This window comes from Neophocaena asiaeorientalis, unplaced genomic scaffold (genome assembly GCF_003031525.2).
Source record: "Neophocaena asiaeorientalis asiaeorientalis breed wild unplaced genomic scaffold, Neophocaena_asiaeorientalis_V1.1 scaffold131, whole genome shotgun sequence".
Classification (NCBI taxonomy): domain Eukaryota; kingdom Metazoa; phylum Chordata; class Mammalia; order Artiodactyla; family Phocoenidae; genus Neophocaena; species Neophocaena asiaeorientalis.
Genome location: NW_020173201.1, coordinates 3,331,335 through 3,345,410, shown reverse-complemented (window position 1 = coordinate 3,345,410; position 14,076 = coordinate 3,331,335). Strand labels below are relative to the sequence as shown.

General features: G+C 34.5%; 1 protein-coding gene across 2 annotated transcripts in view; it reads right to left on the bottom strand.

Annotated features, from left to right (window-relative positions):
* The window catches only part of PRKG1 (protein kinase cGMP-dependent 1), a 1,182,852-nt gene that overhangs the window by 331,095 nt on the left and 837,681 nt on the right, over nt 1-14,076 (bottom strand). For both annotated transcript variants that reach the window (XM_024744836.1, XM_024744835.1), the window contains exon 5: nt 485-548. In XM_024744836.1, coding sequence (XP_024600604.1) covers nt 485-548 — 64 coding nt within the window. The remainder of the gene's footprint in view (nt 1-484; nt 549-14,076) is intronic.

The window sequence follows — 14,076 nt, the reverse complement described above, 5'->3', positions numbered from 1 at the left end:
TTCCTGCTTCAATATTTCTTATGCTTTATAGATTCTGTGAAAAGTAAGTAACAGTGACACTTTCACATTCAGGCATACAATTACGTGTGTAAAATATGCTCATATGCTAATAAAGTATGTACCCAACTGCTAATTCCTGTTATAAATTTGCTAATCTGAAGCTTCAGAGTAGCAATTATTACAATCTTGCTTTACACCAACTGAAACAAGAGATAAATACGCAGTCTCCCATTCTTGGAAGTCAAAGTAACAATATGTTTGCCAGAGCGAAAAGTTTTTCTCCCTCTATAGTTACAATGATTTGCACATTTCTAACTGTGTATAAATGTCGGATATACTGAGCTGCTTGTTCTTTGAAGCCAAATATATAGCTCATGTCAGTGCTCAAAAAAATTTAAAAGGGCTCTCTGCAGTTTGTGACTTATTGCACAGCTGTGATGGGCTGAGTCCCATCTCAAAAAGGTCAAGGGCTAAAAACAATTACCTCTTCAAGGACGTCAGCAAGCTTACTGAGTATCTCTTCAGGAAGGCTCTGGAATGTTGGCACACTGAAAAACAAGACAGAGATGATGTTGAAGGCATGCACAGCAACTCATTTTTATAAATAAAACAGCAACGCATCTGAAAGAAAATACAAAAGGATTTCATGACAAAGAATCTACCAATGAAGAGATCAAAGTAATAATTTAAGCATAATTTGATGACTAACAGGGAAAAGGCATGATGTACTAGAAAGGATTGGAGATTGGACAGAACCAAGTTCAAATCCCATTTATATTTCTCTGTGTGACCTTGGATGCCTCAGCTATAATTGAGAGAAACCACTCTCTCCCTTATCAGCCTGCTCTCACCAAATTCCTTCCAATTCCGTCACCTTCTCTAGGTCCCTCTACACACACACACACACACACACACACACACACACACACACACACACACACACTCTTTTCTACAGGCCAACTGCTACCCATTTTTCAGGACTCAGCTGGATTGATGATACATTCAGGCCTGCAAGCATTCATTCAACAACACTGGAAACTTCCTACTCTCCCCAGCCTCTCCCAGCTAGATCAGGTCCTCCTATTTATGATCTCTTTTATCCCTTCCTGTAACTATAATTAGATAATTAATCAGATATTTGTTACTGGGCATCTTCACTGCTAAAATCAAACTCCACAAAAATAAGAACGGTACTATATCTGTCTTGCTCAGCCCCTGTATTTTCAGTGATTTACTAATAACAACTCAAGAGCATGTGTTGAATAAAGTTATGAAAGCACAGACATACAAATGCTTCCTAGGACAGTTATAGGGATCAGATCATATAGAATGGAGAAAAGAGTCAGACTCATAGTAGACACTGAAATAATGTCTTCTCATCCTCTTATTAAGGAAACTCACTGACCAGCATATGGAAATACTAAATGATGTTGAATACACAAACCAAAGGAACTTATTTTATATGGATAATGCTGACTTTAAAAGGAAAAAAAAAAACTCATCAACATAAAATTCTTGAAAATCTACTCCACTGGAAAATCTAACTGGGATGTGGAACTAAATTCTTATTTAATCTTATCTCAATGCTTGAATAGAGAAAAGACTATAAATGAGTGAAAATATGTATGTATGATATCTGACTTACAGATCGATTGTTCAGTAAACTTGATCTTTAGATAAATTGCCATGGAGCAAAGTTATTTATTTAAATTTGAATAGAGAAAAGACTATAAATGAGTGAAAATATGTATGTATGATATCTGACTTACAGATCGATTGTTCAGTAAACTTGATCTTTAGATAAATTGCCATGGAGCAAAGTTATTTAAATGAGTTAGTTGAGTTGGATGAGACTTGTTTCAGGTTTGTTGCTATAGAAAAACAGTTCTGGCTTGATTAGAATAATGTAATGAAAGAAGCCATAACATAATGTTTGGATATAAGCATGAAAGTTTTACTGTTAATTTGTCACTCTGATTCCCATTACTTAGTGTAAAGCCTATTGATAAAATCCTAAGCTTTTATGTAGAAGTGTAATATTTCACCCAGGACCATGTTTCACCAGATTTATTGCTGTGGTCTGAGCCACGTGGGTTTTAATTTCCAGAAGGCAGTCTATTTCAGCAGCTGGATGGAACACATCACAGAAAGAGACAGGAAGATAGAGGAAGCTGTTTCCATGAGCTACGCAGGTAGAAAAATTTAGCCCTTTCTTGTTCTTTTAATGAGCTGTATTTCAGTTTCTTCTGAGATACAAGAATAATTAGAATGTTTCTATCCCAGGGGGTATTTATGGAAAACACAAACTACAACTGAGTTTTTCTCATTTTATTGTAACTGGCTGCTTTCTTTAGACAGCCCCATTACTTCTATGCTAAGTCTATGTCAAGCCACTCTACAAAACTTTCATTTTCATGAGCATTCTTATTCATGAGGAAAAAAAAAATTAGCATTTGCTTGACCACATAACTCACTAAAGAAAACAAAGACATTAAGTTTTAGGGGGCGCATTTTAATTAATTATCTTTTACAATTTTACTTAGTTATTTTTTATTTTTTCAGCTTTACTGAGGTATAACTGACAAAATTATAAGATATTTAAAGTGTACATTGTGAAGATTCCTCCCATCCAGTTAACCTAGTTAATTAACACATCCATCACCTCACATATTTATTCTTCTGTGTACGTTTGAGATCTTTGAGCTCTACTCTTTGCAAATTTCAACTATACAATACAGTGTTATCAACTATAGGTTACAATAGTTTGTAACCCATTTCCCCTATTCCCCAGTCCCTGACAACCACTGTTCTATTCTGTTTCTATGAGTTTAACTTCTTATTTAGATTCCACATATAAGTGATACCATGCAATATCTGTCTTTCTCTGTCTGGCTTATTTCACTTAGCATAATGCCCTCAAGTTCCACCCATGTTGTGCAAAATGCAAATGGGGTTTCCTTCTAATATATTATTGCATGTTATACAATAATATTCCATTGTATATATATCATGATCTTTTACAATTTAAAATGCCTCAAAACGTTCAGCAGCATTTATTACCAATAAAAATTAAGGATGATTTTAGAGAAGAAACACTCTAAAGAATTCTTCATAACAATTCAAGCACTTTCACATTTAACAAAATGGAAATCAATTAACAGAAAATAAGTGTCTTCACTTTTATAAATTATACTGGAAACACTTTTGTAGCCATCTTTAAAATCTTAAGATCTTCATTTCTCTAAACACTAGATAATTCTCAGAAATTAATTACATGAGAGAACTTATCAGTCCACTGATAGCTTGAACACCAAGAATAAAACAATTGAGGATATTCACAAGTTTAAAATTCTACCCATGAAATTTGTTTGAATTTTTCCCAATACATCAAAAGATATTAATTAAAACTTCACTAGTGTGTACATGTGATAACTCAAGATGAAGTTGTCTAGGATTTAGAAAACTTAAGGCAAAATAATTATAAGGATGAACTTCCATAAAATGTTTAAACAGTAAAGAGCATTTTCACTTATTGGGGAGGGGCAGGGGGAAGAACTCATAACAACTTACATGCTAATTACAAGTAATTCTTATGGATCTATTAAAACATTTTTGTTCCCTTAGGACTTGCAGTAGGTCTGAAGTTACAAAATGCACTTGACTGTAATATAATAGAGATGATTTAATGTGTGGAGCTTTCCCATTGGATTTTCTGGTTGAATAAAGTAAGGACTTGGAATTTGTCATGACAATAATAGAAGATGAGATTTGAATGCTTTCTATTTTCCAGGCACTGGACTAAGGGTTTTACAGATAATATATTTTATTTCTAAACAGCTTTATCAAAGAACCATTATTACTATCATCCATTTTACAGCTAAAACAACTGGGATCTTGAGAGTTTGCCTGAGGTCACAACACTCAGTACTGATAAAGAGAGGATAAAAATTTCCATCTGAATGACTATGAGGCTAATCATTTGCTGAGCTACACACTTCACAGTAGAATTATCTAAAAATGCCTCATGTAAGTTTTAAAACCATGCCATATTCTTTTAATGATTTAGAAATTATGCAATAATATTAACATCCTTTGATTCAGTGACTTCGTTTATTAACCAACTTTTTGCAAAGAAAAATGTCAAATAAATGGAAAGGCTGAAAGAATAGCTCAAGAATCCCCTGTACCCCCATCACCTAGATTAGCAACTGTTAACATTGTGCCATCTTTGCTTTATTTACCTTCGATCCATCTAATTTTTACATGCATATTGATAAATAGATTTATAGATATTTTTTCATGAAAATCTGAAACTAAGTTGTAGATATCATGAAATTTTACCTCTAATATTTAAGCACACAGATCTAAAAATAAGAAAATATTTTTAAATAAGTAACTATAGCATTATCATAAGAAAAATTCACTCAACTCGATAATATCATCTAATAACTATATTCCATGTCAAATATTACCTATTGTTCAAAAATTTCTTTATTGTCTTTTTCTTTTCAAACCAGGATCCAGTAAAAATCCACATACTGCTTTGGGCTATTCTGCTTCTCTAGTCTCTTATTCCCCAACCATCCTCCTACCTTTCTCCCCATTACACTGATTTTTTGAAGAGACAGGGACAACTGTCTTATTGGATGTCCCACATTCTGAATCTGTCTTAGTAATTTTATTTTTGGTAACCTACCATATGAAAATAACAGCTAATAGAAGAAAGAAAAAAAAAGAAGACTCCCCAGGATCCTTTCAAGAAGAACCTTGAAGTCAAAACAAATAGTCTAAGTTGTAATTTGCCTTTTTTACTCATATTCTTTCACATGTGTACCATACAATAGACTCCTCCAGAGGCTATATGACATCATTACTTTGATAGTTAATGGATGTATGCTTAAACGTTCCTGTGTGTTCTAGAATTTTTTAAGGTAGCAGTAGGTTTATGATAAGCGTGCTGTTTACAGAAATCAATTCAATATTATTGCAATGCTTCTACTGTGCTCTTACTAGTTAGTTTTCAGCTACCTGCTATAATCTCTGTAACCTTATCCAATAAATTGTCCTTTTGAACTTGTGAAGCTTTTCTTTTCCTTAAGTGGAAAAATTTACAAGTAAATACATTTGGATATCATGTGTTGCAATAATAATTTTGTAGTTTTTCAAAAATATATCTAACTTAAAAAAAATTATCTAAAACTTATAATTTTAGAATTTCATAATAACTATTAAGAATCTAATAAAAGAAACTTTATTATACTATCTTATTTTTACGGATAGATTTACTTTGAGAGGGGAGATTAAAAGACATATTCTCAAGCCATAGCTGCCAATTTCTAAATCTAAAGACACCAAAAAATATGAAAAGGACACAATCAAAGAATTTTCTGATTCATGGATGGGATAAATCTAGTCCAAAGAAATGTGGAGACACTCTAAATAAGAAAGAAAAATGTGACAAAATCTAACTTTCCTTCAGCATTATAGATGATAATAATTTACCTTATTGTCCTATACACCAGAACAGTATAAAAATACTATTATCCAAGTTATGATACCATTTTGCACCCAATCATTCAAAATTTAAAGGAAAAGAAATTGGATTTTTTCATGTAGACATGATGAAATTATTTTTTAATTCTTTTTAAAATTTTATTTATTTTTTTATACAGCACGTCCTTATTAGTTATCTATTTTATACATATTAGTGTATATATGTCAACCCCAATCTCCCAATTCATCCCACCACTACAAACCCCCTGCCGCCACTTTCCCCCCTTGGTGTCCATACTACTGTCCTCTACATCTCTGTCTCTATTTCTGCTTTGCAAACCAGTTCATCTGTACCATTTTTCTAGATTCCACATATATGCATTAATATATGATATTTGTTTTTCGCTTTCTGAACTGCTTCACTGTGTAGGACAGTCTCTAGATCCATCCACATCTCTGAAAATGACCCAGTTTATTCCTTTTTATGGCTGAGTATTATTCCATTGTATATATGTACCACATCTTCTTCATCTGATGATGGGCATCTAGGTTGCTTCCATGACCTGTCTATTGTAAATAGTGCTGCAATGAATATTGGGGTGCCTGTGTCTTTTTGAACTATTGTTTGCTCTAGGTATATGCCCAGGAGTAGGATTGCTGGGTCATAGGCTAATTCAATTTTTATTTTTTTAAGCAACCTCCATACTGTTCTCCAAAGTGACTGTATCAGTTTACATTCCCACCAACAGTGCAAGAGGGTTCCCTTTTCTCCACACCCTCTCCAGCATTTGTTGTTCGTAGATTTTCTGATGATGTCCATGCTAATTGGTGTGAGATGATACCTCATTGTAGTTTTGATTTGCATTTCTCTAATAATTAGTGATGTTGAGCAGCTTTTCATGTGCCTCTTGGCCATCTGTATGTCTTCTTTGGAGAAATGTCTGTTCAGGTCTTCTGCCCATTTTTTGATTGGGTTGTTTGTTTTAATATTGAGCTGCATGAGCTGTTTATATATTTTGGAGATTAATCCTTCGTCCATTGATTCGTTTGGAAATATTTTCTCCCATTCTGAGGGTTGTCTTTTCACCTTGTTTGTAGTTTCCTTTGCTGTGCCAAAGCTTTTAAATTTCATTAGGTCCCATTTGTTTATTTTGGTTTTATTTCCATTACTCTAGGAGGTGGATCAAAAAAGATCTTGCTGTGATTTATGGCAAAGAGTGTTCTTCCTATGTTTTCCTCTAAGAGTTTTACAGTGTCTGGTCTTATATTTAGCTGTCTAATCCATATTGAGTTTATTTTTGTGTATGGTATTAGGGAATGTTCTAATTTCATTCTTTTACATGTAGCTGTCCAGTTCTCCCAGCACCACTTATTGAAGAGACTCTCTTTTCTCCACTGTATATCCTTGCCTCCTCTGTAATAGATTAGTTGACCATAGGTGCATGGGTTTGTCTCTGGGCTCTCTATCCTGTTCTACTGATCTGTACTTCTGTTTTTGTGCCAGTACCATATTGTCTTGATAACTACAGCTTTGTAGCATAGTCTGAAGTCAGGGAGTCTGATTCCTCCAGCTCCGTTTTTTTCCCTCAAGACTGCTTTGGCTATTCAGGGTCTTTTGTGTTTCCATACAAATTTTAAGGTTTTTTATTCTAGTTCTGTAAAAAAAGCCACTGGTAATTTGATAGGGATTGCACTGAATCTGTAGATTGCTTTGGGTAGTATATTCATTTTCACAATACTGATTCTTCCAATCCAAGAACATGGTATATCTCTCCATCTGTTTGTGTCATCTTTGATTCCTTTCATCAGTGACTTACAGTTTTCGGAGTATAGGCCTTTCACCTCCTTAGGTAGGTTTATTCCTAGATATTTTATACTTTTTGTTGCAATGGTGAATGGGATTGTTCCCTTAATTTCTCTTTCTGATCTTTCATAGTTAGTGTGTAGGAATGCAAGAGATTTCTGTTTCTGGTGGCATCTTTAGGATTCTCTATGTATAATATCACGTCACCTGCAAACACCGACAATTTTACTTCTTTTCCAATTTGTATTCCTTTTATTTCTTTTTCTTCTCTGATTGCCATGTCTAGGACTTCCAAAACTACGTTGAATAACAGTGGCGAGAATGGACATTCTTGTCTTGTTCCTGATCTTAGAGGAAATGCTTTCTGTTTTTCACCATTGAGAATGATGTTTGCTGTGGGTTTGTCACATATGGTTTTTATTATGTTGAGAAAGGTTCCCATTATGCCCACTTTCTGGACAGTTTTTAATCATAAATGGGCATTGAATTTTGTCAAAAGCTTTTTCTGCATCTATTGAGATAATCATATGGTTTTTCTTCTTCAGTTTGTTAATATGGTATATCACATTGATTTGCGTATATTGAAGAATCCTTGCATCCCTGGGATAGATCCCACTTGATCATGGTGTATGATCCTTTTAAGGTGTTGTTTGATTCTGTTTGCTGGTATGTTGTTGAGGATTTGTGCATCTATATTCATCAGTGATATTGGCCTGTAACTTTCTTTTTTTGTACTATCTTTGTCTGATTTTGGTATCAGGGTGATGGTGGCTCATAGAATGAGTTTGGGAGTGTTCCTTCCTCTGCAATATTTTGGAAGAGTTTGAGAATGATGGGTGTTAGCTCTTCTCTAAATGTTTGATAGATTTCACCTGTGAAGCCATCTGTGCTGGATTTTTGTTTGTTGGAAGAATTTTAATCACAGTGTCAATTTTGTTACTTGTGATTTGTCTGTTCACATTTTCTGTTTCTTCCTGGTTCAGTCTCGGAAGTTTATACCTTTCTGAGAATTAATCCATTTCTTCCAAGTTGTCCATTTTATTGGCTTGTAGTAGTCTCTTAGGATGCTTTGCATTTCTGCAGTGTCTGTTTTAACTTCTCCTTTTTCATTTCTAGTTTTAGTGATTTGAGTCCTCTCCCTCTTTTTCTTGATGAGTCTGGCTAAAGATTTAAAAATTTTGTTTATCTTCTCAAAGAACCAGCTCTTCGCTTTATTCATCTTTGCTCTTGTTTTCTTTGTTTCTATTGCATTTATTTCTGCTCTGACCTTATGATTTCTTTCCTTCTACCAACTTTGGATTTTGTTTGTTCTTCTTTCTTTAGTTCCTTTATGTGTAAGGTTAGATTGTTTGAGATTTTTCTTGTTTCTTGAGGTAGGCTTGTATAGCTATAAACTTCCCTCTTAGAACTGCTTTTGCTGCATGCCATAGGTTTTGGATCGTTGTGTTTTCATTATCATTTGTCTCTAGGTATTTTTTGATTTTCTCTTTGATTTCTTCAGTGATCTCTTGGTATTTAGTAACGTATTGTTTAGCTTCCATGTGTTTGTGTTTGTTACTTTTTTTCCCCTATTATTGATCTATAATCTCAGAGCACTGTGGTCAGAAAAGACTCTTGATATGATTTCAATTTTCTTTAATTTACCAAGGCTTCATTTGTGACCCAAGATGTGATCTATCCTGGAGAATGTTCCATGTGCCCTTGAGAAGAAAGTGTAATTGCTCTCTTTGGATGGAATGTCCTATAAATATCAGTTAAATCTATCTGGTCTACTGTGTCATTTAAAGCTTGTGTTTCCTCATTAATTTTCAGTCTGGATCATCTGTCCATTGATGTAAGTGAGGTGTTAAAGTCCCCTACTATTATTGTGTTACTGCCGATTTCCTCTTTTATAGCTGTTAGCAGTTGCCTTATGTATTGAGGTGTTCCTACATTGGGTGCATATATATTTATAACTGTTATATCTTCGTCTTGGATTGATCCCTTGATCATTATGTAGTGGCCTTCTTTGTCTCTTGTAATAGTCTTTATTTTAAAGTCTATTTTGTCTGATATGAGAATTGCTACTCCAGCTTTCTTTTGATTTCCATTTGCATGGAATATCTTTTTCCATCCCCTCACTTTCAGTCTGTATGTATCCCTAGGTCTGAAGTGGGTCTCTTTTAGACAGCATATATATGGGTCTTGTTTTTGTATCCATTCAGCCAACCTGTGTCTTTTGGTTGGAGCATTTAATCCATTCACGTTTAAGGCAATTATCGATATGTATGTTCCTATTATCATTTTCTTAATTGTTATAGGTTTCTTTTTGTAGGTCCTTTTCTTCTCGTGTTTCCTACTTAGAGAAGTTCCTTCAGCATTTGTTGTAGAGCTGGTTTGGTGGTGCTGAATTATCTTAGCTTTTGCTTGTCTGTAAAGCTTTTGATTTCTCCATTGAATCTGAAGAGATCCTTGCCGGGTAGAGTAATCTTGGTTGTAGGTTCTTCCCTTTCATCACTTTAAATATATCATGCCACTCCCTTCTGGCTTGTAGAGTTTCTGCTGAAATCAGCTATTATACTTATGGGAGCTCCCTTGTATGTTATTTGTTGCTTTTCCCTTGCTGTTTTCAATAATTTTTCTTTGTCTCTAATTTTTGTCAATTTGATTACTATGTGTCTCAGTGTGTTTCTCCTTGGGTTTATCCTGCCTGGGACTCTCTGCGCTTCCTGGACTTCGGTGGCTCTTTCCTTTCCCATGTTAGGGAGTTTTCAACTATAATCTCTTGAAATATTTTCTCGGGTCCCTTTTCTCTCTCTTCTCCTTCTGGGACCCCTATAATGTGAATGTTGTCCCAGAGGTCTCTTAGGTTGTCTTCATTTCTTTTCATTCTTTTTTCTTTACTCTGTTCCACAGCAGTGAACTCCACTATTCTGTCTTCCAGGTCACTTATCTGTTCTTCTGCCTCAGTTATTCTGCTATTGATTCCTTCTAGTGTAGTTTTCATTTCAGTTATTGTATTGTTCATCTCTGATTGTTTGTTCTTTAGTTCTTCTAGGTGTTTGTTCTTTAATTCTTCTAGGTCTTTGTTAAACATTTCTTGCATCTTCTCGATCTTTGCCTCCATTCTTTTTCCGAGGTCCTGGATCATCTTCACTATCATTATTCTGAATTCCTCTTCTGGGAGGTTGCCTATCTCCACTTCATTTAGTTGTTTTACTGGGGTTTTATCTTGTTCCTTCATCTGGTACAAAGACCTCTGCCTTTTCATTTTGTCTGTCTTTCTGTGAATGTGGTTTTCCTTCCACAGGCTGCAGAATTGTAGTGCTTCTGCTGTCTGCCCTCTAGACATGATGAAGTTTTTAAAAGCCAAAAATTGTTTTGTACATCTTTTCAAAGTAGCAATGAAAAGTAAATGAAGCATCTGACAGTTACCATATTGCATTGACTAGGGAAGCCACACAATAGGTGAAAGAAAAAAAAAAGCCTTGTAGAGCTGACTTTGCTGACTGCCTGCTGGAGAAATCAGTTAAAGAAATCATTTCACTGCCTCTTTCCAAAGATACAGTACCTTGCCAAATTAATGACTTTGTTGCAGACACAAAAACGGATGAAAATCTTGTCCACAGAATTGTACTTCTGCCTTACAAATGGATTAATCTACAGTCATGGCGGGACTTGCTCTTTGGCTTGTATTCATCTGGTAGCAGAATCAACCAATCATCAAAAAAGACAAGATTGTATATGAATGCTTGGCAACAAACACAAATGGTACTGAGCTATTTGGTATGGAATTAACTTTTCAAATCTAGGTTTATCATGGAACGACTATGTTGCACTGATGGTGTAAAAGGAACAGTGGCCCCTCTACACAAATTAAGGCAGTAACAATAAAGTATACTAGTTGTCATTATATTCTTACCAAAATCTCACAGTAAAAATAAAGTAAAATTCCAGTTTTACTTTAAAATATTTTGATGAAACACTAAGTTACTAACTGTAGTAAAGTTTAACCCTTGACTACACATCTTTTTAATATCATGTGTGACAAATGGCAAGCACACATAAAGCACTTCTGCTGCTTCCTGAAGTACAAGGTTTTCTCAAGGAAAATCACTCATAATTGTTGGAGTTGCAAGCTGAATTAGTCACTTTTTTCATGGAACATCATTTTTTACTTGGCAATAACCACAAACTGTGGCTATTCGGACTTGAGTATCTGGCAGATAACTTTTCGAAAAAGAACAAAGTGAGCCTGACACTTTAAGGGAAATAACAGACAGCATTTGTTGCCAATGATAAAATTCAAATTTTCAAATGCAAGTTAAAATTTCAGAAAACTTTTATCTGCCACTGTGAGCTTAACAGCTTTTTAATAATTGAAGACTTTCTGATGAGATCATTGGCAAATGCTGATATTAACAAATGTGATTCTTTTGATATTGTAAATTTTGTAATTTCTACACCAGTATTTTCCAGATGACTAACGCATGATGTTACAAGATCATGCAGGGGAAAGATCTATTTGAAGTACAAGATCAATAATGAATTTTAATGTAATAAAGTAAGAAAAGTTCATTGATATGGTTTCAGATTCCACACTGCAACTAACCTGTAATAAACTACCCTTTGTTGGGTTTTGGCATAGTGTCAAATAAGAATGTCCACAATTATCTGAAAAGGCCATTAACATACTCTTCCCCTTTTTCTGCTCCATATCTTTGTGAGGTTGATTTTTTCACATACTTCAACAAAAACAACAGAAATCCAACAGACTGAATAATACTGAAGCAGATATGAGAATCTGCTGTCTTCTAAGCTAGATATTGACAGATTTGCAAAAATGTAAACTCAAGTTTCTCTTTTCACTAAGTTTTTTGGTTTGTTTTGCAAAATAGTTATTTTCATTAAAAATAGCTTAACATGTATTTTTTTGCCACTTTTTTTTTTAACACTACATTGGAGGAGAAAGAGGCTGAGGGCCTCAAAGGTATAGAGTTGAACCCACATTTCCCATAGAACTGTGGAACGTCTATGAATGGGCATGTGATAAGACGCCAAGAACAAAAAACAATGCAGAGGTATTTACAACGCAATACAAAGCTCAGCTACAAATATGTATCCTGGTATTCACCTCTCTTAATAGAGGAAGAAATTATAGCGAAAAAGAAAAAGTGCCATGCTGAATAAGGAGACAAATCAACAAACAAAAACTTATAATACTGTGAATGAAAGACTTTGAAAACAAGTGCCTATGTACAACCCACAAGATAAAATCAGTTATTTGGTAGGATTGCCATGAATCTACACACATTTTTTTAATTGATTAATTTTTTTCACTGCATCATACAGGAGTATATTTAGTGTTGTAAGAAACTGCCTGTCTCCACAGTGCTGTATCTAATTTATGTATATTTTGATGTTTTTTAATGACTTAGTAAATAAGTATTTTAAAATATACTCATTTTTAACTCTTAATACAGTCAACATCAATTAAAAAAAACCCACATGAGATTTGGAAAGAGTAGAATTAACAGAGGTGGTGAGAAGTGGTTGAGTTCTGCTATATTTTGGGAGTAGAAGCGGCATTTCCTGGAAGACTAAATATGGGATGAGAGAGAAAGAGGGGAGACAAGCATGACTCTTTACAGTTGGACGGAATCTATAAAAACAGTTCAAGTGTTTTTTATATTGAAAGCAAGTTTTTTTTAAACCTATGTAGTAGCAAAGGGTTTGATTTTATCAGAAGGTCTTAGTTTTTAAATATAGCCAGAGAGCATCAGATGTAGCCCCATATTTATAAGATATCTCTTGAACAAACGTAAGTCTGGAAATAGCTCAGCAATGTCCTCAACCTACAGCAGAACATACAGCGTTATATTAATTACCTTTGGGTAGCATCTGGAAAACAGTTGCCTTTTTATTCTGTCATGAGAAATCAGCCTTGTACCCAGTTTAATGCCAAAAATATTGACACGTATTGTTCATTTAAGGCTTCCTACAGTTCATGCCAATTGAATAAAAGCAGAAATATCTGGCTTACCAAAGAAATCAATTTCTATTGATGAAGAATTAAAGTAAGGGTCCTTCATAATCTTACAACTATCTAATCTTTCCCCTTAGTGAGCTCAGCAAAAGGTTTTCTGCCTTCAACATACTTTTATCCCTTAATTGAATCGTTTGGCACTGATCTTGGTTCATTCTGTTATGCAAGTCTTAAAACTGGTCTTCTTTCCCCACCCCCTTCCTTGTGTCCCACCCCAATATACTTTACATGTCACTGTCAGATTCATTTTCTATCAGCAACATTTAGCCCTTATCACAATGGCTCCAACCCTTAAATAGCTGCCTATTATCTTTCACCAGATTCTAAGAATTAGAAGAATCGTTTTTCTTGCGTGTGAAAATACTTTAGGTAAAACAAATCATTATGGAGACATGAGGTATAATTTTCCTATCTATGTGATAAAATATAAACTCCTTATCCAGGAAGACTTTATAGTGATTAAGCATATGAACTTTAGAACGAAAGGGAACAGGTTGAATTAGGCTCTGCTACTAATTATCAGCTGCGCTTTTGGCAAGTAAGCTAACTTCACTAGGTCTCAGCCTCCTTAGCTTTCAAAAGGGGACGATACCACCTGCCACATAGGGTTTTGGCAGAAAAAAGCTAAACAGTAGACATGAAAGAAGGTGCCTGGCACATAGGAAACATTCAATAAACATTTGCAGCCACCACAATAATATGTATTTTTTCTTGTTCTAAATGTCATTATTAATCCCCTTTAATAATTAAAACA